The following is a 26,105-nucleotide window of genomic DNA, read 5'->3' as shown; positions in this document are numbered from 1 at the left end:
CTAAAAAGTTGGGTCCACAAGGCTTATCCTAGCCTCATGGATCCATCAGGTTTTTCCAAGCCATAACTATTTGTAAGCTAGACTGTATAGGTACGTTTTTAATTTTCCTTTAAAAATGTGTATAGAGCTGGCGTTTCTGATGTGTGTTGGTAGTGTGTTCCATAGTTTTGGGGCATAGTTGGCAAATGCCATACTTCCTATCCTTTTTTGGTTTCTGGGCGTGTCTAGTAAACCTGTAGTGGATGACCGTAGCGTTCTTGAGGGCAGATAACTAACTAGGGAATTTGCTATGTATTTTGGGCCTTGCTCATTAAGAGCTTTATATGTTAGGAAAAGGACCTTAAAATCAATTCTATGAGTTATTGGAAGCCAGTGCAGAGTGGCCAGGACTGGAGTGATATGTTCTCTTCTCCTTGTATGAGTTAGTAATCGAGCTGCAGAGTTTTGGATAAGCTGAAGCTTCCCAATGGTTGCTTTGGGAAGACCAGTGAACAGTGCATTACAATAGTCAAGCCGACTTGATACAAAAGCATGAATAAGTTTCTCTGCATCCTTTTTATTTACGAAAGGTCTTACTTTCGCTATGTTTCTTAGGTGGAAGAATGACGTTTTCATGGCCTTATTTATATGAGACTTAAAGGTCAGGTCTGAGTCCAAGATGACACCTAGGCTTGTAACCTCAGTCTTTACATAGGATGACAGACTCCCCAGGTTTTTACAAAGCACTTCCCTTTTCGCTTTTGGGCCGATCAATAGGATTTCGGTCTTGCTTTCGTTTAATTTTAGGAAGTTATTGTTCATCCACTTGTTTATTGCTAACAGACAATTTGTAATGGACTGTATGGCTGTAGTGTTATTTGGTTCTGCGGAGATATATAGTTGTGTATCATCAGCATAACTATGGAAGCATACATTGTGGTCTCGAATGATGTCCCCGAGGGGCAGCATATATAGTGAGAAGAGTAATGGACCAAGGCAGCTTCCTTGTGCGACTCCAAAATTGCTGTTATGTTCCTCGGATACATTGTCTCCAAGCTTAACATAGAACCTTCTTCCCTTAATGTATGTTATGAGCCAATTTAGTACATGATCGGAAAAGCCAACCAGTCTTTCTAGACGACTGATCAAGATATTATGGTCAATCGTATCGAACGCTGCACTAAGGTCCAATAGGACAAGAATTGAGACTTTGCCAGCATCGGAGTTTAGCCTGAGGTCGCTAACTATTTTGGTAAGGGCAGTTTCAGTGCTGTGATTTGTTCTGAAACCTGATTGTAGTTCATCCATGATGTTATTATCTTTGAGAAAGGAGTTTATTTGTACTGAGACTATCTTTTCTAATATCTTGCTGATAAATGGAAGGTTCGATATTGGCCTATAGCTTTTTAGTTCGTTTACATCTAAGTTTGTTTTCTTTAGTAGTGGTTTTACTACAGCTGTTTTAAATGCATCTGGAAAAGTGCCTGTTTGAAGAGACATATTTATGATTTCAAGGACATGATTTGAGACACTATCAAACACCCGCTTGAGAAATGCTGTTGGTATAGGATCGAGGCAGGAGGTGGCGGAATTACACTCAGAGACAATCTTACAGAGGTCAGGTAATGTAATACATGTGAATTCCCCCATAGTTATCTCAGGTGGGGTTTCACTCATAGCCAGATCCATATCAGCGGTAATGCTTGCTCTAATCAATGATATTTTTTCATTAAAGAAAATTGCGAACTCTTCACATTTTGTGGCTGATTGCTGCGGTATATGGGGGGGTGGTATGTTAATCAGCCGGTCAATGGTGGAAAAAAGTACCCTCGAGTTACCCATATTTTCTGAGATCATTTTGGAAAAATATTCCTTTCTCGCAAGTTGTATTGCCTTATTGTATGCGCCCATGGCGTCTTTGTATAAATTAAAGTGAGCTGTGAGTTTGAGTTTCCTCCATTTTCGCTCGGCTATCCTACATTTTCTCTTGTTATCTTTAACATTGGTTTTATTTAGCCATGGAGAGATTCTATCAGTTTTTACCTTTTTAACCTTTAGAGGGGCAACAGTATCTAACACGGTTGACAAGGTGTTGTGGAAGTTTTGCACTTGCTGATTTAAGGAGGATTTACTGCATTGGTCGTATGATTTCATCATACTAGAGAATTTTGCTTCAGCTCTAGCGTCCAGAAGCCTTCTGTGAACTAGGAATTCGCTTCTGGTCTTATGTAATATTAGGCTTGTACCATAGAACACACAATAATGGTCAGAAATTGGAATTTGTTTTACTGATATATTCTCAATGTTTAGCCCTGTTGTTATTAGTAGGTCCAGAGTGTTGCCATGTTGGTGGGTGGCCTCGTGAACATGTTGCATCAGTCCAAAACTGTCCAGTAGGTTCAGAAACTCACAACCCCTGGGGTCATCCTTTTTGTTGATATGAATATTTAGATCTCCATTAAGAATGATTCTATCATACCTGGTAATGCAGATCGATATGAGTTCTGAAAATTCCTGTATGAAGAGTGGCGAGTACCTTGGTGGTCGATACAATGTCACACATATTACTGGCATTTCTGTTTTCAATACAATAGCAAGGTATTCAAATGATAAAAATGTTCCCAGGTCAATATCATTGCACACAAATTGAGTGGAGATGATTGCTGCTATTCCTCCTCCCCTCCCACTCTGTCTGTTTGATTGATAGAATTTAAAATTGGAAGGGCAGGTCTCAATCAGTGTTGCTACACCAGTGATATTGTCTAACCATGTCTCTACTAAAAACATACAATGTACACCATGTTTTACTATGAGTTCATTTATCAGAAATGATTTTTGTTTCAGCGCTCTAACGTTGAACAGTGCTAGTTTTAGCTGTACGGGTTCTGTAGTGGGGTGTGAGATAGTCTGTGGTTGAACACTGATATTGATAAGGTTAGATTTACATATGGGACGTGATAATGAGTAATTGATTAGTCTTTTGGTGATCAGAATCGGGATGACACTCAACGTGTTTTTTTGTAGTTTAGGCTGCTTCTGTATATAGTCTACAGAGCTAGATATGGTTGGTTGTCAGGCCAGTGATGCTATACTTTGTATGACGTTATGTATTAGCACATTTACCCCTGATATGTTTGGATGGATGCCATCGGGTCTGTAATGGTCTTTCCTGGACCAGAGCAGATCAAAGTTATTTATATAGCAAAGTCCTATAGTAGTACAGTGGGTCTGTAGCCATTTGTGCAACCAGAACAGACGGCTAAATCGCTCAGATCCACGACCTATGGATGGAATGGGGCCAGACACAATGCATATTTTACCCAGGCTTTCAATAGTGAGTATTAGTGATTCAAAGTCAGATTGGAGTTTAACGGATTGTCTAGCCATTACGTCATTTGCTCCGATATGAATAATAACGGTGTGGGCGGACGGATATCTCTCGATGATTTCGGGAGTACACTCCAGTAAGTCAGTAACTTTTAAACCGGAAAAACAATACGTAATGCCGTGTGGTATTTGCAAAAACCTGGTGATGGAATCTCCGATGAGTAGGATCTCTGGCTGTTCCTGGATGCATTCCCCGTCGTAGATGGCCAGGTTTCTATGGTGAAAAGCCGCAGGAGTAGCGTCTGCATTGCTGGCGGAGTTAGACGATTGGTCGGGCAGCAGCGCCGTGAGGAGGGGCTCATTCACAGCGGCATTTCCATCGATGACACTCGCCGTTTGAATGATCATCCTGGTATGTGCTGTAGAGCACCGCAGACGAGGGCGTTTAAACTTTGGGGAGTCGGACCCATCGCGTGAGTCTGGGGAGCTTGGCGATGCGAGAGCAAACAGGGCAGAGCGCTTTCTGCTCCGGGGCGCAGATATACTTCCATGGTTGAGTTGTGAGCTGGAGAGGGCCGTCGTCCTGGTAGCTTCGCTTGGAGCCTGGCTAGTAGCTAGGCTAGTAGCTATCCTCGGATAGTCTTTGAGCAAAGCTACACTACTAGCAGCAGGAGACGGAAACGAAGGAGAGCCAAGGATGCTGGAATCACTATAAAGAGGATTGAATCGGTTTGATAGTTGAGGTGAATCAACGGGATCATAGAGAGGAAGGGAGAGCTTCCGTCGGCCCCTCACCACTGTCGCCCAGGAGGGACTGCTGGTGCAGCCTGCGTCCGCTTGTTCCATGCTAGCCAGCTTGGACATTAGCTCCGTTTGACGCTTGAGAAGATCCACTACTAGTATCTCGATGTTCTTCAGTTCCGTTCGCATCTCTGCGACATCTGATGTTGGAGCCATTTCCTCGGGGGAGCTCAGCACTGTGAGTACTGTAGCGTGTAGCTGTAGCTATGGCAACAACAAGCGCCGATAGCTTTAGGTCACGTCCAGTAAGAAGTCACATAAAACCAATAAATCCAACAGTATAAACGATAAGAGCAAAAGTCACAGTGATCAGTTAAGATCACTGGTTAAAAGATGGTAAAAAGAAAGAAAACAGTCTAAAGTTTGAAAGTTTGGGAGGTCCGCAAAAACACGTCCGTTCAGTAGTAAGTAACCGGAGTGTAGTGGATCCAACCAACTCAATGTCGTCACATTGAGCTGGAGGTGGTTCTTTTCACATCATGTGACGAAGTCCGCCCACCAGTGCCCGGTATTCCTCCTCCTCATCACGTCCTTTTTATACATCCCACTACTATCGCAGAGTCATCAGAAGTTTTTTTTTTTTATAAATTTCTTTATGGCAGGAAAAGTTATTTGTACATTTACAATTGACAACAACATCATTCATTTTCCATCTTTTTTTCTTTTCTTCCCCTTTCATTTCCCCTTCCCCTCCCTCATACCCATCCCATCCCCCCACACCGAAAACACATCTGCAAATCAAATCAAATCAAATCAAATTTATTTATAGGGCCCAACAACACACGTTAATGTCCCCATGGGCCGTACAGATCTTCTTTAAACAAGTCAAGAAGAAAATATAACAATAAGTCAAGAACAGAACAAGAACACCATAAGGTGCAAACATTTTTAGATGGATGCAAATAAATGAAAGAATGCAAGCACTCCCAGACATACCCCACGCGAAGGTAAGGAAAAACTCACTAAAACCTAACAATAGGGGAAAAAAAGCTCCACAGGCAGTGTGGAGGAGAGAAACCTTAGAAGGGCCGTTCAAGGGGGGATCTCCCTTCTTAGATGTTGGTGATAGTAGTGTTGCAGACGGACAGTTGGTAAGCATGCACTCATGTGTGTAGTGGAACACAGATGAGTGCATGCAATAGCAACTGTACATTTTGAAAAATTAAAGATAGAGCTAATAGCGATAGCAACTGAACATTTTGAAAGATTAAAGATAGAGCTGATAGCAATCTATTTGAGGCACAGGGGCGGCGCAAAGAGGGTCACATCCTCCCCGTCTTAGTCAAGGGACATTTAACACTCCGGTCGTTGCTCAGGGACAGCCGGAGACAGGGAGATAGGGGCGGCGCAGAGAGGGTCACGAACTCCCCGACATCATCGCGGGACATCCGGCACTCCGGTCACCACTACGAGACCTCCGGAGACAGGGGGGCACGCAGAGGGGGTCGCAACCTCCCGGCCTTCGTCACGGGACGTCCAACACTCCGGTCAACACTCCAGGACAGCAAGTCATAGGGAGACAGGGAGACGGGACCGGCGTTAGACGGCTCATGAGATTGTAGTAGGCGGACATAGCAATAGATACAAGTGGTAGGCAATGGCATATATGTGAAAGGAGTAGATATATGAAGTAGGCGTATTATGTGAATAGAATAGGGGGGGGGGGGGGAAGAGTTAGAGAGTTCCCATGTTTGTGGTGCTGCAAAGGAGCAGACATGTAGTCCAACATCCAAACATACAGCATAGATGCTACTGGGAAAGAAAAACAAAAAAAACAATAATAATATCAATCAGACCCATCTGTAGGGCGGCTAGGTGGTGTAGTGTGCAAGGCACTCGCCACCAGTGTGGAGACGCTAGGATTCGCGTGTTCGAATCCAGCTCTCCACATTGTTTTTCAGTTTGGCTGGTCGTCCGCAGTAATACACATTGGCCGTATTACGGGGAGGGAAAACTGAAGGGTGGGGATCGAACGTTGTGAACAAGCGACTCCTACAAGTCGGTTGGTGCGCCTGCGCAGTAGAATCAGGAAGTGTCGGGGGCAGCGTGAGCCTCCCACGCGTTACTCCTCGACACTGAGAGATCGAGCTGCGCAGGTGAAAAGATGCGACTGCTGTTACCTCAAGTACCGGAGGGGACTTGTGCTATGTATGACTTAGTCCACATTGCAGCCGGCTTGTGGGAGGCAAGAAACAGCGTTCGTGACAGGGGAGGGTTGAATTGGATGATACGAAATTGGGATGGGAGAAAAATATGGAAAAATGGGAGAAAAAGTGGATAAAAAAAATCAATCTGACCCATCTGTATTATGCACACACATTTAGATAAAAAGAAGTAAAGAAATAACTAAAAACACAGAAAGAAAACTCTCTAGCATGGCTGTGGCTGTGGAAGAAAGTCAGATCGAGTCAATGTTTAGGGAAAAAAAGATAGTTTATTCTGTGCACAGTCTCAGGTTTGATACAGAGAGTGGAAGACGATCTGCAAAGTTAAGCCACGAGGCCAAGGATACTTTCAGCCTTATAGGAAAAGAAATCAAGGTTTTGCAAACAGAAAAAAGGTCAGGCAGTTCTCCTAAGATAACAGCATGGGATGAATACTGATAAGCTGCATCTGGCTAGCAGGACCCGAGTCCCTAATGTTTAGTTATGAGAGAGAGTTGGTCGTTAGAGTTGTTCCAGACAAAACATGCTCCCTGTTGTACGCTAGAGAATTTATGCCAGTAAGCTGGTTTATCGTAAATGGAGTAAAGGAATATTACACCGAAAATTGCACAAGGAATGTCCTTGCCCCACAATGGTGGAACGAACTGCCCACCCCAGTTTAGGACGCGTGGATATTTTCCCTAACGGAGTTGCACTTCCGCGTTCGGTTTGCGCGATCTGATTGGCCACTGACGTTTCTGGTCATGTGACATCTGCGCCAATCGTGTGACGCCTGTTTCTTAGGTTAGAGTTTGTCTTAGAGCAGGGCGATAGAACACCAGCCCCGATTCCAAACTCTAACCTTAACCAACTTCGAAAGAGTCGCCTAAGCTTAACCAGTGATAGAACTAGGCGTTAGGTAGTTTGCAGGCTGTTAGAGGCGGAAATAGGCGCAGAAACAGGCGTCACACGATTGGCGCAGATGTCACATGACCAGAAACGTCAGTGGCCAATCAGATCGTGCAAACCGAACACGGAAGTGCAACTCCGTTAGGGAAAATATTCACGCAGTTAGGACAGCCGAAACCCGTCCAATCTTTCGCCGTCGACTAAAGACGCACTTCTTCAACCATTATCTAAATGTTTCTTTTTTTAAATCTAACCCGGTCCCTAACTAACCTTACTGTCATGCACTTGTCCTAATAAACTAACCTACACTGTAGCACTCAACACTTTGATGAACATTGTTACTCAGCTGATAGAGTTGTGCCCTTCCTTCCTGATGACTTGTCGTACAGAACTTGTAAGTCGCTTTGGATAAAAGCGTTTCAGCTAAATGACTAAATGTAAATGTGAGCATATGATTTGTCCCTGATACCTCTCAAACTAACAGCTAGCCGCTTGCTGTAAAGGCCTTTAGTATGTCATTAACACTTAGACACACACTATCCTGCTTAGAGTAGAATAGAAATACTTTATTATTGATCCAGAGGGAAATTCAGCAGCACTACAGATCGCTCGCAGTAAACCGTAAACATGTAGGTAGTCAAAAGCAAAAGTCTCGAATAAAGAATAAAAGAATAAAATACGGTCCGGAATATACATTCTGATATGTATATACATTCCAAAATATATAGCCAAAAATATACAGAAATGTACAGTCAAATGTACACATTAATACGTGTAAAATTGTAAAATGCCAGAGCTGTACTGTCACACTGCTCAGTGAGGCACAGTGATGTGTTAAAAAGTCTGATGGCTGTCGGCATGAAGGACTTCCTGTGCCGTTCAGTGTTACATCTTGGCAGTCTTAGTCTAACACTGAACGTGCTCCTTCTGTCAGCCAAGTAAGACTGCTACTACATACTGTCCTGCTTCACTTACCCTAAAGGGCTTTACTATGTGTCACGTAGACACTCATGTAGGCTAAGTGTTGATGGAATTTAGCTTCTTGCTAAATCTGATACACCCCCCTCTTGTTTTACCACTGATGATTAATGTGCGTCGTCGTCGTGCGCATTGTCTCTGTCATGAGCCAAAAATAAACTGTAGAGTTGCGAGCTTCCACACCACAACAAAAAAAAATAAAAAGAATAAAGAAACATCATTTGGTTGGACAGAGATAGGGTTGGGTACCGTTTACATTTGAACCGATACCGGTGCCAGTGCCAGTTCCTGGAATTCGGTATCGGTACCCAACGGTACCCTTTTTGGTACTTAACTCTCTCTGTAAAAGAAAATACATTTTATTTCAGGTGTAAATCAAATGTACAACTGAAAAAAAAAAACAGAGTCTAAGCTTCTCAATTTTATTTAGTTATTTGTTGTTGTAACACACCACACAAAATATATGATGTCCTCTGATATATGTATTTGTGGAACAGGCTCCCTCTAGTATATTAAACTGTTATAGTAAACTTGTAAAGGTACCGAAATCTGGTTTCCGATTGATCTAGCGCGAATGGGATGTAATTCGGTCGGTATCCTTAAAGGTACAGAGTTCGGTACCCAACCCTAGACACCAGAGAGTCTTTTCATTTCAACACCGCCTCTTCTACTCGTTTGTGCCTCTCCAACGCGGCGTGTGGGGTCGCCAAAAGAAATCTGAAATAAAATGGGGTTGTCGGTCGTGGTATAAAAATGTTTTGAGAACCCCTGGTCTAGAGGTCCATGCCCGGTCTCTATAAATAGCTCCCTGCAGTCTGGCTGTGTCCCAGACAGTGTATTTTAAACATCCAGTTAAAGAAAACAAATCTTGATCCACCCCTTCCTAAAAACATTTAGGCCTACATTTAGTCATTCTAGCTGATGCTTTTATCCAAAAAAGGTTCTGTACAACAAGTCAGCAGGAAGGGTACAACTGAGAGGGTCCGTGAGATTGTGTTCATCAAACAGTGTTGAACTTGAGTGCTACAGTCTTTAGTGCATAGTAGTATAGACATATTAGCATAGTAGGTAGTAATATAGTAATATATATATAATATATCGATAGGCGATAGGCCTAGATAGGTCCAGTAACGATAGGCGATAGGCCTAGATAGGTCCAGTAACGATAGGCGATAGGCCTAGATAGGTCCAGTAACGATAGGCGATAGGCCTAGATAGGTCCAGTAACGATAGGCGATAGGCCTAGATAGGTCCAGTAACGATAGGCGATAGGCCTAGATAGGCCCAGTAACGATAGGCGATAGGCCTAGATAGGCCCAGTAACGACAGGCGATAGGCCCAGTAACGACAGGCCTGTATCCATGCTGCCTTTTATTTCAAGAAGTTTAGAGAACGTTGTTACTATATATAGTCTTGACTGCACACAACGTTTTATATAAATACCAGTCTGGTTTCCACTGAAACAGCTCTTCATTAGAGTCTCAAAAGATATAATGGTGGCTTCTGATGGGGCTGAATGCTCTGTTTTGATGCTGCTGGATCATCACAGTGCAGCTTTTAGAAGCTGTAGATCACACATATAGATCAGTAACGGCTGCAGAACTCGAGAACTATTCGGAATGTCTGACTCATATAACCCCCCACCACCCCACCACCCAGACACCCCTCCACAAGCTGCCTCGGCCGGTCCTTCATGCCATCAGGCTCCACAACTGTGGGCACGGACTGGTGCCAGCAGCTGGAGAACTCACGGCTGCAGAACCTGAGAACTATTAGGAATGTCTGACCACTGACGGTGTCTGACATGGGACACAGACTACACCGTATCATGTAGGGCTGTCCCGACTAAGGATTTGGATAGTCGACTTTGATTGGCCGGAATTAGCCGATAGTCGACTATGAAATATTTCTTTTGAGAACCGCTGTTCTAGGGCTGGGCGATATGGCCAAAAATGATATCGCGATAACGATATCGATAACAAACAAAAAAAATTATATTTTTGTTTACAAAAAAAATATATATATTTTTTTTAACATGTTTATTTTGCAGCAATTCTTTATCGTTGCCGCCATCTTTAGTGTTACATCCCCTCACACACTCCAGTTCTCAGGCTTCAGCTGGTTTGAAAGCGAAAGTAAACCGGTTTCTTTTCTATCTTTTGGCGCTTTTTTGGTGGACAAACCACCACACATGTGCACCGTGACTCGTGACTGGAGACTAGCTCTGCTAGCACACATAGCCTACTGTGTACAGACGGTTTCAAACTGTATTTTAAATTAGAAAGCAAACAAAATAAAAGAAAAAAAATATATCTCAATTTGGTCAGTATTGTCATTTGGACAAGCAAAGCCATTACTTTAAGTTGCAGGCAATAAAGACAAGTCTGTCCACTGTCTCTGGTTTTAAAACTGCCCTGTTGCAGGTCACAAAAAAAATAAAAAATCGATATTCCCCCCCCCCCCCCCCCCCCCCGATATATATTTTTTTCTATATCGATTATTAAAATATATCGCGATAATTATCGCTATCGTTATATCGCCCAGCCCTACGCTGTTCTAATCCAACCGGATCACCTCTGCTCCTGAGGGTAGGTGGCTGTTTCCTGTGCTTGGAGGATGATGTCATCATGGTTAAATTATCTGCTGTGCAATTCAATATTACGTCTCCTAGCAACTCAGGGACAAGGGTCTAGAATGTTACTCTACAGTCAGTCCTCATGACGGATGTAAACCCACGTTATGCACATATTACATTAGATTAGATTCAAATGTGTTTTTAATGTAATTTGTAAATGTATATATATGCATCATACAGCACAAGTACAGTACAACGAAAAGAAGTGTGGCATCCAACCAGAGTGACAATGTAACAGTAAAGTGTGATAGTAATATACAATGTAGAGGTGATTAAACTGGGTATAACATATATATAAATGAGTACTACTGTGTAATAGTGGTAATCAGATGACGTATGTACATAGTTGTAGTATTAATATATACAGTGTACAGGCATAAAGACACTATGGTAGTAAATCATACTGGCCAGCAGTGTAACTAGTAAGAGTAGGTAAGGGATATATACAGATATAGTATAGATATGTAAAAAGGATTATATGCAGGTATGTACAGACAGATGTGGATAGATATATATACAGCATTATTGTACATGCTATCATACAGAGTTATATGGGTTATATGCAGGTGTATAAGTAGGTATATAGGAGGATTATATGCAGGTATATTCAGACAGATATGGATATATATAATATATGTATATTATGCTGTAAATGTATAAATGTATATATACAGTATACACAGCACTATTGTACACTACTATACAAAGACTGACTTGGTGACAAATTGATATTTGAGAGCGCTTTGAGTTGCGTTTGACCTCTGTGTGAAGTGGGGATGGGAGTGGAGTCAGCGGACCCTAGGGCTGCACGATTAATAATAATAATAATAATAATAATAATAATAAAAAAAACGCGATCTCGATTCATAGACTTATGCAATCTCACTTCTCAATTATGAGTGACAATTTATGTTTATAAAAAAATAATATACTGTGGTGACTCACTTATCACGCACAATGGTGCAGACATTCACAGGACTTCAGGCCCGCAGTGAGGGCTCCTTTAAGACCTGGGATTCTGGGAACGGGGAGGTGTGTTATTGTGTAACTTACATTATGTCAGCTGGCTGCTGCCACGAGTACGAGCAGTAACGTTAACGTCTCTGCACTCTGTTGGATGTATATGAATTTATGTTGGGAAAGTAAAAGGAAAGACTCGACTACCGTCTCGCGTTTCATCCTTTCTTGCGCTCCCACATTATATATATTTTTTTTACTTTTTTACTTAAAACTTTTTAAAATGATGACGATTTCGAGTTATTTTGTATGTTACGAGACACTTTTAAGTTTAAGTCAAGCACTTTATCGTGTGAGAGAATCGTGATCTTAATTCTTGGAGAGAAAAATCGTGATTCACATTTGAGCAAGAATCGTGCAGCAGCCCCTAACCGCGTCTATACTTTCCGTAGCCGCATTTCTGGCAAGACGCTCTCTGATTGGCCGACGCCTGTTTCTACACTGGTTAAGCTTAGGCACTCTTTCGAAGTTGGTTAAGGTTAGAGTTTGTCTTGGAGCGTGGCGATAGAACGCCAGGTAGTTTGCAGGCTGTTCGACGCGGAAATGGGCAAAGACACAGCTCGTCACGCGATTGGGCAACAGTGGCCAATCAGAGAGCGTCTGCCAGAAATGCGGCTACGGAAAGTATAGACGCGCCCTAACCCTGTCTCAGCTTGTCTCTCTGATAATACCATCCTGTCGCCAGGCTAGAGCTAGACGTACACAACTCCGCCTGGCTCCTGTCTCAACACGCAAAAAACCTGAACAATGTTTCCAAATGTTCACACGTTCTTTTGTGCATCTCCTCTGCTGTGTGCTCCGCTTGGACTGTGCTCTTCCTGGGCTGAGCTCGGCGATGAGGACCTGACACACAACAGGATGAGGGTCATCTATCTTGCTAATAGAGCTGATGAAAGAATTTGCTGAATGTTGAACTGCCTTTTAGTTAGCTGTGTCATAGTGCAAACTGGAATTTCCATCTCAAACATATTTTAAGAAGTCTTTCATTCCACATGCCGTTGCTCTGATGAATTGTTAGCTTTTCAGTTTAACCCTGGTGCCGGTCGAGTGCCTGAAGCTCTGTCTGTTGTTGTTGTTGTTGTTGTTGTTGTTGTTGTTGTTGTTGTTGTTTTTCTTTTGTCTCGTGCATTGGGCTGTGTTGTGCCTGTGTGGTGTTTGTACTGTGTTGTCTTGTTGATTGCAACCATGGTGAAGTAAAAAACACATTTCAAAATTATCCATCTATCTATCTCTCTATCTCTCTATCTATAATCATCTCTCTCATCCCTCTCTCTCTCCCTCTCTAGCTACTCTCTCTCTCTCTATCTCTCTCATCCCTCTCTCTCCCTCTCTAGCTACTCTCTCTCTCTCTATCTCTCTCATCCCTCTCTCTATCTCTCTCTAGCTACTCTCTCTCTCTCTCTCTCTCTCTCTCTCTCTCTCTCTCTCTCTCTCTCTCTCTCTCTCTCTCTCTCTCTCTCCCCCCCCCTCCCGTTGGTGTTTCATACTCGTCAGCGTAAGCAGTGAGCAGCAGATTTCTCTGGTTGTGAACAGAGAGAAGCAGCTGCTGTGGCTCGTTTTGATGACATCATGCTTTTTCCTCTCTCTCAGTAGAAACAGACTCTCAGTAGAAACATCTCTCAGTAGAAACAGTCTCTCAGTAGAAACAGTCTCTCAGTAGAAACAGTCTCTCGGTAGAAACAGACTCTCAGTAGAAACATCTCTCAGTAGAAACAGACTCTCAGTAGAAACAGTCTCTCAGTAGAAACAGACTCTCAGTAGAAACAGTCTCTCAGTAGAAACAGACTCTCAGTAGAAACAGTCTCTCAGTAGAAACAGTCTCAGTAGAAACAGTCTCTCAGTAGAAACCGTCTCTCAGTAGAAACAGTCTCTCAGTAGAAACAGAATCCTAAGTGGCTGCTGGCAGGAGTTCACCTGAGGTCACCGTCACCCAGACGGCACTCAGCTTATTGTGCTGCCAGGTTCCCTTGGGACTGCCAGTAAATCACGGTCCGGTTCCTCTTCCTCTGTTCCTCCTCTCTTCCTCCTCTGTTCCTCCTCTGTTCCTCCTCTGTTCCTCCTCTCTCTCTTCCTCCTCTGTTCCTCCTCTTTTCTTCCTTTGTTCCTCCTCTGTTCCTCCTCTCTCTGTTCCCCCTCTCTCTGTTCCTCCTCTGTTCTTCCTCTGTTCCTCCTCTGTTCCTCCTCTGTTCCTCCTCTCTTCCTCCTCTCTGTCGCTTCTCTTCCTCCTCTCTTCCTCCTCTCTGTCGCTTCTCTTCCTCATCTCTTCCTCCTCTGTTCCTCCTCTCTCTCTTCCTCCTCTGTTCCTCCTCTTTTCTTCCTTTGTTCCTCCTCTGTTCCTCCTCTCTCTGTTCCCCCTCTCTCTGTTCCTCCTCTGTTATTCCTCTGTTCCTCCTCTCTTCCTCCTCTGTGCCTCCTCTGTTCCTCCTCTGTTCCTCCTCTGTTCCTCCTCTCTTCCTCCTCTCTGTCGCTTCTCTTCCTCCTCTCTTCCTCCTCTGTTCCTCCTCTTTTCCTCCTCTGTTCCTCCTCTGTTCCTCCTCTTTTCTTCCTCTGTTCCTCCTCTCTTCCTCCTCTCTCTGTTCCTCCTCTCTTCCTCCTCTCTTCCTCCTCTGTTCCTCCTCTGTTCCTTGTCTGTTCCTCCTCTCTTCCTCCTCTCTGTTCCTCCTCTCTGTTCCTCCTCTCTGTTCCTCCTCTGTTCCTCCTCTCTTCCTCCTCTCTTCCTCCTCTCTCTGTTCCTCCTCTCTTCCTCCTCTGTTCCTCCTCTGTTCCTCCTCTCTCTGTTCCTCCTCTCTTCCTCCTCTCTTCCTCCTCTGTTCCTCCTCTCTCTGTTCCTCCTCTCTCTGTTCCTCCTCTCTTCCTCCTCTCTTCCTCCTCTCTTCCTCCTCTCTTCCTCCTCTGTTCCTCCTCTCTTCCTCCTCTCTTCCTCCTCTGTTCCTCCTCTCTCTGTTCCTCCTCTCTTCCTCCTCTCTTCCTCCTCTCTTCCTCCTCTCTTCCTCCTCTGTTCCTCCTCTCTCTGTTCCTCCTCTCTTCCTCCTCTCTGTTCCTCCTCTCTTCCTCCTCTCTTCCTCCTCTCTTCCTCCTCTCTTCCTCCTCTCTTCCTCCTCTGTTCCTCCTCTCTCTCTTCCTCCTCTCTTCCTCCTCTCTTCCTCCTCTCTTCCTCCTCTGTTCTTCCTCCTCTCTTCCTCCTCTCTTCCTCCTCTCTTCCTCCTCTCTTCCTCCTCTGTTCCTCCTCTCTTCCAGTGGCTCAGGAGGCAGAGCGGTCTTCTGGTAGTCGGAAGGTTCCTGGCTCGATTCCCGCTCCTCCTGGCAGCGTGTCAAAGTGTCCTTGAGCAAAGAAGACACTTATTAACCCCTAACTAGCTCCCGACGAGCCAATCGGCACCTTGCATTCCGCCGTCTGTGAGTGAATGGCTCAAATGTGAGGAATGTGAGGCAAAAAAAAACCTTCGTCCTGCCTTTTACTATCAGGCACTTTGCTACCAAGGAATCGACCTCTGTGTGTACATACAGAGATGAGTGGAACATTCTGAACGTGCACTGTGAGGTCAGACTGAACTTCATTCCTCAAAAAAACCACACGGGAGTTGTAACAACAGCCCACTGACTCTGTGCCGTTACCGTCAGCAAACCAGCCCACAGCTGAGTCTGGATTGATTGAATGAATGAAGACTTTATGAACAGATTGCAGAATGGGTACAATACAGTACGGCTCAATACACACAATTGTTAATAAGGGGATGCAGACCAGAGAAAGTCTTTGTCTTGTTTACATCAGGGTCCCCCATTTTCAATTCATCATGACATTGATGACATACATGACATACAGATATATATCATGACATTTCTGATTCAAATACTGGAATGTATAATCCTGTGATTTATTGTGGATATTTACTGTTAATGCTTGTGTGTCTAGTTTTATGTCATGTCAAAAAAATAATAAAAAAATGTGTTTACAAAAAAAAATATCATGACATTTCTGACATACATGACATACAGGTATACAGTACTGTTCCGTGCACGCTGACTCTGAACGCTGATGCTGGACCAGACCGTCGGAGGCGGAGCTCTGCAGAGGTCGACTGCTTTTCTCGCTGCATGTGGGGTTTTCCACGGTCTGTCAACGATGGCAGATTTGGCACCAGAGACGCATTCCAGCGCTGCACTGTGAGCGTTACTGTTGTCCCGAGAGAAGCCCTCTTGAGAGAGGTGGGCGGGGCCCAGGAACAGCTGTTCACTGAGTCAGCGCGTTTCACTTCATGTCTTTTTCTTGTGTGCGTTTTATAGTAAAAAAGCGTTTTGTTGTAGCAGCCGGAGGGAATCTTAATTTGATTCAATATTGATTCCTATATTGGGTCCTGATTTGATTTAAGATGAATTCTGGATTCGTCACGATGATCATATATCGAGGCAGCCGCAGTTCAATAGATTAGATTCTCTAGATTTCTATTGACTTGTTGTGTGTCACAGGGTTTGTGTATATATTGTGAGTCATTTCTCTCTGGCTAATCTTGGCAATGTATGAATAAACAAGCCGGCGGTTTTGTGATTCTAAGGCCATGAGAAACCTGAAACCATATTTACATTTGGTCATTTAGCTGCTGAACACTTTTATCCAAAGCGACTTACAGGAAGGCACAACTCTTATCAGCTGAGTAACAATGTTCATCAAAGTGTTGAAACATGGGTGCTGCAGTGTTGAGAATATCACAACTACCTACCTCATACTAGTCTACCCATATACCTCTGTATGATAGCATGTGTACAATAGTGCTGTATAACGTATGTCATTTATATATACCGCATATATATACATCTGTCTGAATATACCTGCATAATATAATCCTTCTATATACCTACTTATACAGCATATAACCCATATACCTCTGTATGATAGCATGTACAATAATGCTGTATATACCGTATACAGTGTATATATTCTTAGTTCTTACCATATCTATATATATCCACATCTGTACATAGTATACCTGCATATAATCCTTTTTACATATCTGTAGATACTATATCTATAATCTGTACATATCCCTTACCTACTCTCACTAGTTACGCTGCTGGCCAGTATGTACCATAGTGTCTTTATACCTGTATCTGTATCACTGTACATATTAATATGATCTGATTAGCACTATTACTCAGTAGTACTCATTTATATATTTTATACCCAGTTTAACCCCCTGTACATTGTATATCACTATTGCACTTTACTGTTGCATTTGCACTCTGGTTGGATGCCAAACTTATTTGCATTGTACTGTACTTGTGCTGTATGATGACAATACATTTGAATCTAATCTAATCATATCATATCACAAGACTCAAGACTGGTACCTTAAAAAAAAATAAGGTATTTTTGGAATTTGTGAATTGATTTGTATTCTTAATGTTCTTCCCCAAAACCCCCCTACGATGCAATGATTTGAAGAGCTCTTGATTCCGGTTTTGTCAGTTCCATGATTTGATTTGAATGGAGTGAGGAGAGCTTCACAGGATGTTTGGTTAGAACGCCCCTTATCCTCCCATGTCGGTTACGAGAACCGTTGTTATGTGCAGAAACAATGGCCGCTCTGTCTTTATGAGAAGCCAGTGTCTCATTGCCGTGTCGCTATAAAGCAGGAGCTGTTTCTCAAGGTGTGAGGTGACCTGGGTGGTGAACAGAAGGCTGCTTCATAAAAACCACAGTATTTTTATGATCATATAGTTTACATAAGAGAAGAACATGACCATATGACCAGACAAGCTACGTCAGGCCATCTACTGGCACCTTAACCCAGGACAAATCTACTAAAATCTTCTGTGACTTACAGAGCTATCATGGAATGGAACTCATTGCCAAGCTACTTTGCTTAAACCAAAACCACTTTCAAGACAAATTTAAATACCATCTACTAACAAGCATGCACTGAACCCTGATGTAAACAAGACGAAAGTCTTTCTCAGGTCTGCATCCCCTTAACAATTGTGTGTATTGAGCCGTACTGTATTGTACCCATTCTGCAATCTGTTAAATAAAGTTTTCATTCATTCATTCATTCATTCATTCATTCATTCATTCATTCATTCATTCATGCATGCATTCATTCATTCATTCATTCATTCATTCATTCATTCATTCATTCATTCATTCATTCATTCATTCATTCATTCACCCTTATGGCATAGCGGTGAAAACCAATTGACTGTTTGTTAATTGTATGTATGTTGATGGCAGTGAGTGCTGCTCAGGAAGCACTATTTATTTGATGTAATTGATGATGTAATTGATGTTGATAATGATGTAATGTCTTGAATATTGTTGTATTGTCGTGAGTGCCGGACCCCAGGAAGAATAGCTTTTGTCACAAGTGCAAAAGCGAATGGGGATCCTAAATAAACATAAAACATAAACAACATAGAACCACAATGAACGGGGGTGTTAGTGACTTTACTGACTTTCTGGAGCCATAAAGAGTTGCGTTTCTCACACCCAGGTTTATATTGTAGGTGTAGATTTAGGGGGGGGGGGGGGGGGGGGGGGGGTTGCAGGCAGGGGACATGTCCCCCTCAATATTGAGAAGAGGTCAAATTGTCCCCCTCAAATAATATAGCTAATATGAACAACCCCCTCCCTAAAGGAGTTAAAAAAAAAAGAAGGGGGTCAAAACACTTATATATACTTCTTACCTGTAAACTATAATAAATAATACAGGAGAATAGATATGAAAGCGATACAGAACGCCTGAGAGCCTCACTGCATTATATCCCATAATATCTGTGTCGGCGTGGACCTGAATGTTGTCTTTTCCTTTACATAAATAAAGACATTTCCACCACGAATTGATGCTGAAAAGGCACAGATTGGTGCATAAAACTACACCAGAATGTAGGAAATTAAGTGTTTGATGCTTAACCTTCCCTGGGGGGCGACCACCAGACCCCCTGCTTAAAGGGCCCCCCCCCCCCCCCCCCAATGTTGGAATCAAACATACACAAGTTGGTACGCGATTCATTCACTAGTAAGAGATGTGTACAGATATAGATACAGTATCTACAGATATGTACACAGATATGTAGGATATATGCAGGTATGTGACAGATGTTGTGGATGGAATTCCCATTTTTAAATTGTGAAATGTTGACTCTTCTGAGATACAACAAGGCTCCAGAATGTTGATTTTGCAACATTCACAACGCCAGCTGCACACAGGATAACGCAGGTTGTGAAATATGACAGTCCCCCCCCCCCTCTGGGAGAGGCTGTAATACACGGTGCTTGGAGCCTTTAATAAGAACGGTCGACGTAATGCAGTCAGCGAACAGTGAAAGCATTTCACCTCCTGAGGGGGAGAGGGAGCCACACCCTTCTGGGGGTTCAGTGCCATTCAGTCTGCACTCGACTCGACCCTACGCTACTCTACTGTACTCTACTCGACCCTACTCTACTGTACTCTACTGTACTCTACTGTACTGTACTCTACTGTACTATACTCTACCGTACTGTACTCTACTCTACGCGACTGTACTCGACGACTCAACTCTACGCTACTCTACTCTACTCTACTCGACCCTACTCTACTCTACCGTACTCTACTCTACCCTACTCTACTCTACTGTACTCTACTCTACTCTACGCTACTCTACTGTACTCTACTGTACTCTACTGTACTCTACTCTACGCTACTCTACTGTACTCTACTCGACCCGACTCTACTCTACTGTACTCTACTCTACTCTACGCTACGCTACTGTACTCTACTCTACTCGACCCGACTCTACTCTACTGTACTCTACTCTACTCTACGCTACTCTACTCTACTGTACTCTACTCGACCCGACTCTACTCTACTGTACTCTACTCTACGCTACTCTACTCTACTGTACTCTACTCTACGCTACTCTACTCTACTGTACTCTACTCTACGCTACTCTACTCTACTGTACTCTACTCGACCCGACTCTACTGTACTCTACTCTACGCTACTCTACTCTACTGTACTCTACTCGACCCGACTCTACTGTACTCTACTCTACTCGACCCGACGACTCGACTCTACTCTACTGTACTCTACTCTACTCTACTGTACTCGACTCTACTCTACTCTACTCGACTCTACTGTACTCTACTCTACTCTACTGTACTCTACTCTACCCTACTCTACTCGACTCTACTGTACTGTACTGTACTCTACCCTACTCTACTCGACTCTACTGTACTGTACTGTACTCTACCCTACTCTACTCGACTCTACTGTACTGTACTGTACTCGACCCTACTCTACTGTACTCTACTCGACCCTACTCTACTCGACTCTACCCGTGTCTCCTCCCCTCTGCCCTCTGGTGGAAGAGTTTTCCTTTAGTATCAGGCTGCGTTCTCTCTGCAGACAGACACACTGGTTTCTTTGCTCATATCAGATTGTCTGAACGCATGGAATCTGATCGTTTCAATTCTGATTTGGGGCCACTTTCACATGTCATATACATTGAATTTAATTTTTTTTTGCAATAAAAAATCTGTCTGAACAGTTGACTTTCATGCAACTTTCACATCACTCTAGATCAGGGGTTCTCAAACTCTTTTATACCACGACCCCATTTAATTTACCACTTTTTTGGCGACCCCACACTTAACACTTTCAATGCCGGAGCTCGGTGCTTCCTTGCCACCACCCACTTCTATGATAGAGCTCTCATATTTGCAAATGCATAAACTATGTCTTAAATTATGGCTATGTGTCTAATACGCCCGTCGCTTATCAATGACTTGTTTGCAGTCAACATTGTCGAAACGGATTGTTTTTTTAATCGGTTCATTTCCGTTTTATACCATTTTGAAAAACGCTTGTTTTTTTTAAGTTTCAGGAAAATATAAAGATTCTGTGATAATCGCCCTTTACTGGAATATCCTTGAATACACAAAAAACATCATTTTTCAGCCTATTTATGAATAGTTTTCAAATAAACGCTAGATTATCGATAGTATATGTGTACTTATGCACGTTATAGAAGCGGGCTGAAAAATCGAATCTCTCATTTCCTGATCAGCACACACACACACACACATAGGGCACACATTGATATCTCTGTGAAAAAAGATCTGATTATCCTAAGACTGGTAAAATAGATTCCTTACCTCAGATCAGATGTTCTCCAAAAAGATTATTCCAATTCCTGATCGCCATTCCAAATATCGATCGCGTTTATTGATCTAGCGCTGGGTACTGGAAATATGTATTCCACGCTGTTTTGGGGCTCTGCAATGACTTGGATCCTCTCGGGTGGCTTGCCCGAGAAGTAAAATGAGGAAGCTGGATTTCCCCCCCCCCCCCCCCCCCCAATGTGTTTCATTTCAATCCATTCCAAAGGGGTGCAGTACCACAGGGAGACGATAGGGGGCAGTATTTTCCCAATGGAGCTCAGAGAGAGTTTGCAGCACTAACGTGAGACTAGATTGATGAAATATGAATTCAAATCGCTAATAAAAAAAGAAGCGAGATCTCTCGTCGTTGGCAATGAACAAACTACATATCTCGTCGTTGGCATTGAAAGTGTTAATGTATCACATAATTTCAACGTGGACTTAAGGAATATCAAAATAAAAGCACACATTGTTGAACTTGATCATGCATATTTATTAGAACATTTTATTACAGCACTATGTTATCAATACACATTTATAAAATGAGGCATATTTAGCCAAAATATGTTGCCAGAACATAAATAAATAAATTAAAAAAATATGATCTTTTCTTCTTTTTTATATGCCAATGCGCTACCTACCCACGACCCCACTTTGGGTCGCGACCCGTAGTTTGAGAACCGCTGCTCTAGATTGACATTTGTCACGAGTTGTTTTGTGTGCATCTTCTTTATTGTTCATTATTTGCGCACACAGCTTAGTTCAGGAGCGCGACCGGTTCACACTGGAATCTGAAACAACCGAACAAAAAAAACGAATCTGAGCAATAGATCAGAATTGAGCACTAAGGCCTGCAGTCAGTGTGAACGCAGCCCCAGAGCTTCACAACCTAATGCTCACCTGTCGGTCGAGTCCCACACGATGAGAGACGTTGTGTCCAGGATACGAGGAACCCTACATTTCTTTAGTTTGGGTCTTTTTACAGGACCGACCCGTCATGCAAATGTAAACAAATGTGTAGCCCTTCCGCAAAAACCAAAACAAAAGGGAACGGGACGTGTTTTCATTCTCTCGTTGATTGGCTGAGCTCTTGTTACAAAGTAGATTTTAATCTTTTATTGTGATTGCAATTTGCATAACGACTACTACCCCCCCCTATGCTGTGTGATTTTATATGCTTTTGTTTTTTTTGCTTAACTGTATGTAGGCCTACACATGGCTTTATGTATTTTTTTAAATATACTTTACCTTTTGAGTTTAAATAAAGGTTCGAAACGTAAATGCATACCATATCTAACATTCATATGGCACAAAACATTTTTTAAATGAAAAAACATCACCACCTCCACTGTGTGTGTGGGTGTGTGTGTACTGTCATCTAAACGTAACTGTATACCGCCCTCTGCTGGCGTGAAGACGCCACTCCGTCGTCCTCATCGACGTGCTCTCTTCTCCCCCTCCTCCCTCTCCCAGGTGCATCGAGGCCCTGGCGGTCTACTTCCAGGCGGGTAAGAGGGAGGAGCCGTACGTCACCATCTCCAGGAAGAAGAGCCTGAAGAAGGGGCAGGGCATGACCATGGAGTGGGAGATCGGCCACTCGGAGCGCAAGCTGGCCGCCCACCGCAACGCCTTCAAGCGCACGGCCGTCATCCAGGCCTTCCTGGGCTCCACGCCGCAGCTCACCATGCAGCTGTACGCCACCATCCAGGAGAAGTACGTGCTGTACCCCCGAGGTGAGACATTCAACCAATCAATCAGATCCTTTATTTAACCAGATGAGCATCACTGAGATTAAAATCTCTTTTTCAAGAGAGATCGGGCCAACAAGCAAGGCAGCAGAAAGTTTCAACATAAAAAAGAACATCACAATAAAATACAGATAAAACATTCACAGCAAGCTCCAATTTCAGGCAAGTTATCAAACACTGTTGCACTGTCCGAGGGAACTGAGTTCGTAGGATTTTAAAATGGCTTTAAATTCTCCGAGGGTGATCAGTCCTGGTAATTTTAGGTCCTCCTGTATCTTGTTCCATGATGAAGGAGCAGCATATTTAAAAGCCCTTTTTCCTAATTCAGTTCTCATATAGGGAAGTTGAATTGCAATACTGTGCGTATAAGAAAACATTAAAATAAATGACTACTTGTCGTGTATAATGATAATATTCTGGGGAGGTCTGGCGATTCCCATTCCTACTAAGAAGGCCACACGGCTGATTCAGTAGATTAGATTAGATTGTACTTTATTGTCATTATATTTGCATACAACAAGATTTGGGACTCAAACTTAATATTGCCCGTCATGTGTTGTGCGCCAGAAATGAGTTAACTCGTTTTTGGGATCAATATTTAATTTTTTCGCCATGGCATTCATAATTCATCCAGCCTCCCTCCGGGACTGCAGCTGGACCCTGTCTGATATTGCAACGCATCAATACCGCCGCCTGGTGGATGTCGGGCAAGTTACACGCCAAGCCAAACCGGAAGTGGCGCTCGGTGCATCGAGGAAATTCCTCCGGCAGTAATATCTTGTAGCGTGGATCTAGATACACACTTGTGTGCATGGGATCGCTTTCGAAATGCAATAATCAAATGATTTCGGCGTTTATTGCGTCATACAAACGGGAAATGGATCTAGCAGATCGACGTCAAATAATTGGAATATTTTTCCTCCAGTCTCATCGGCGAACAGTAAGAGGAATATAACGTTATTTTCAGCCCGATTGTTTATTCATTTCACGGCAATCCATCTGATCAACGTATCAAGTTCAACCCATAGTAAATAAAGCCGTTAACTGACGATCAAGGAATTATAAACGACCCCCCCCCCCTTTCCTTCACGCATGATGAAGCATAATGTATACCGATCATATACATTTGAATTTTTTAATATAGCATGTATAGGAAAGAAACGCCAATCGATAATCTATCATATGCGTCAGGGCCTATAACTAGCGTTTTAGGAATTACTGCAGAAAACCTTAAAACATACTTATATTCACGACGGTACTAATACAACAATGTATGAATGAAAAAATATAACGTTCCCACATCCGGAACGATAGATACCCGATGTTGAATGGGCTATAGTAATGTCGATATAGCTATAATATAATAAATAAAGTTATAGCCCTGCAAAGAAGGTAAACATCTCCATAGGGTTACAGCGCTGGCAGACTGGGCATAAGGATGGGCAGACAACAGCGTGGCAGACAATGTGTTAAGGTGCAGTAATAAAATCACAAAAGTAATAAAAGAGAAACATAAAATACTATACAAGAAACATAAAATACTATACAGAAACATAAAATACTATACAAGAAACATAAAATACACCACAGATACCACAAATTCTTCTATGAAAGAGAGACATCGAGAGGTTTTGTATCAGGTTTTTATTATCAATTACTAACGTCCTCGTATGAAACCCTCCAACTAGACTCTGTCTGGAGGAGGGATATACCAGACCTGGAAAGTGACTTTGATTGGCAAGGAGCCTGGGCAAATGTCCGTCTTACATCAAGGAACCCGGACCATCAACAAATCAATCTTAACTATATTCACAGGACATACTTGACTCCTATAAGACTGAACAGAATGGGCCTTAAACAAGACTCAAAATGCTCCCATTGTACAAATGGAGACGAAGGGACATTTATGCACATGTATTGGGACTGCCCACCAGTTAAGGCATTCTGGAAAGATGTGACCCATCAATTATCAAAACTCGTATCTTGGAATATACCAGTACACCCCTCTGTATTACTATTGAATGATGTTTTTGAGTTTGCAGTAAATCCACAGCTAAAGAGATTGGTTTTATCGGGTATCACAGTAGCTAAAAAGCTGATCGCATCACGCTGGTTTCAACCGGAAAAAATGTGCCGGAAGGTTTGGTTTCTTACATATCTCGATGTGATTTATCAAGAAATATCTACAGCAAGAATTCTGGGTCTCAACGAATCCAAAATGTCAATGTGGTTAGAAGTGGTGGAGAGAATAAAAGCTAGCTTATAATGGTAGTGTCTGGTTAGGAGTGAGGGATAATGGAGGTACTATCCAAGGAGGGGTCCGGGAGGGGGGGGTTCGAGCTGGAGCATATGTGTGTAGGGTTTTAGATAATAGGTATTAGGGGTATATCCTGTATAAGACATTGGTATAATTGGTAATTTTGTTGGATATACACTGTATACGGTAAAATATTATTATATATTTTTTTTTGTTTTCTGTTTCTGTACTTGCATGTCATTTTAGCCACCTTAATTGTTAGTTTCATTATGCATTGTGTGTTGAGTACTGACTTTTAATAATTTTGTTTTGCAATAATAAAAAAAAAAAAAAAAAAATACTATACAGAAACATAAAATACTATACAAGAAACATAAAATACTATACAATAAACATAAAATACTATACAATAAACATAAAATACTATACAGAAACATTAAATACTATACAGAAACAAAATACTATACAGAAACATAAAATACTGTACAAGAAACATAAAATACTATACAGAAATATTAAATACTATACAAGAAACATAAAATACTATACATAAACATAAAATACTATACAGAAACATAAAATACTATACAGAAACAAAAAATACTATACAGAAACATAAAATACTATACAGAAACATAAAATACTATACAAGAAACATAAAATACTATACAGAAACATAAAATACTATACAAGAAACATAAAATACTATACAGAAACATAAAATACTATACAGAAACTAAATACTATACAGAAACATAAAATACTATACAGAAACATTAAATACTATACAAGAAACATTAAATACTATACAGAAACACAAAATACTATACAGAAACATAAAATACTATACAGAAACATTAAATACTATACAGAAACATAAAATACTATACAGAAACATAAAATACTATACAATAAGACAATGTTACAATACTGTACAATATACAAAATAACAACAATATACAGAATAACCATACACAAATAACAATCACAGTGTCAGACGGTAGTGGGTGGATGTTGCACGGTGTGGGAGGAGGGGGGAGGGGTGAGTTATTAGTGCACGTTAGAGTTATTAGTGCACGTTAGAGTCAGTGGGAGCTGTAAGCTGCTGCGTCCGTGCCAGCCGCCATCTTGCATCTCGCATACAGTGCAGCATCTGCGCCGTTATTGATCATCGATT

The 26,105-nt window shown here is 42.2% G+C and overlaps 1 protein-coding gene across 1 annotated transcript in view; it reads left to right on the top strand.

The window, feature by feature from the left end:
- Positions 1–23,249, top strand: part of xkrx (XK related X-linked) — a gene marked incomplete at its 3' end in the record, with an annotated part of 47,676 nt that extends 24,427 nt beyond the window's left edge. Inside the window, exons 3-4 of the mRNA XM_084331388.1 lie at positions 22,397–22,656; positions 23,239–23,249. Coding sequence (XP_084187514.1) covers positions 22,397–22,656; positions 23,239–23,249 — 271 coding nt within the window. The remainder of the gene's footprint in view (positions 1–22,396; positions 22,657–23,238) is intronic.
- Positions 23,250–26,105: the final 2,856 nt, after the last annotated feature.

The sequence above is a fragment of the Notolepis coatsorum genome (genome assembly GCF_963971535.1).
Source record: "Notolepis coatsorum genome assembly, chromosome: 16".
NCBI classification, from domain to species: Eukaryota; Metazoa; Chordata; class Actinopteri; order Aulopiformes; family Paralepididae; genus Notolepis; species Notolepis coatsorum.
The sequence above is the reverse complement of the archived record's forward strand: the minus strand, read 5'-3'. Positions and strand labels throughout refer to the sequence as shown.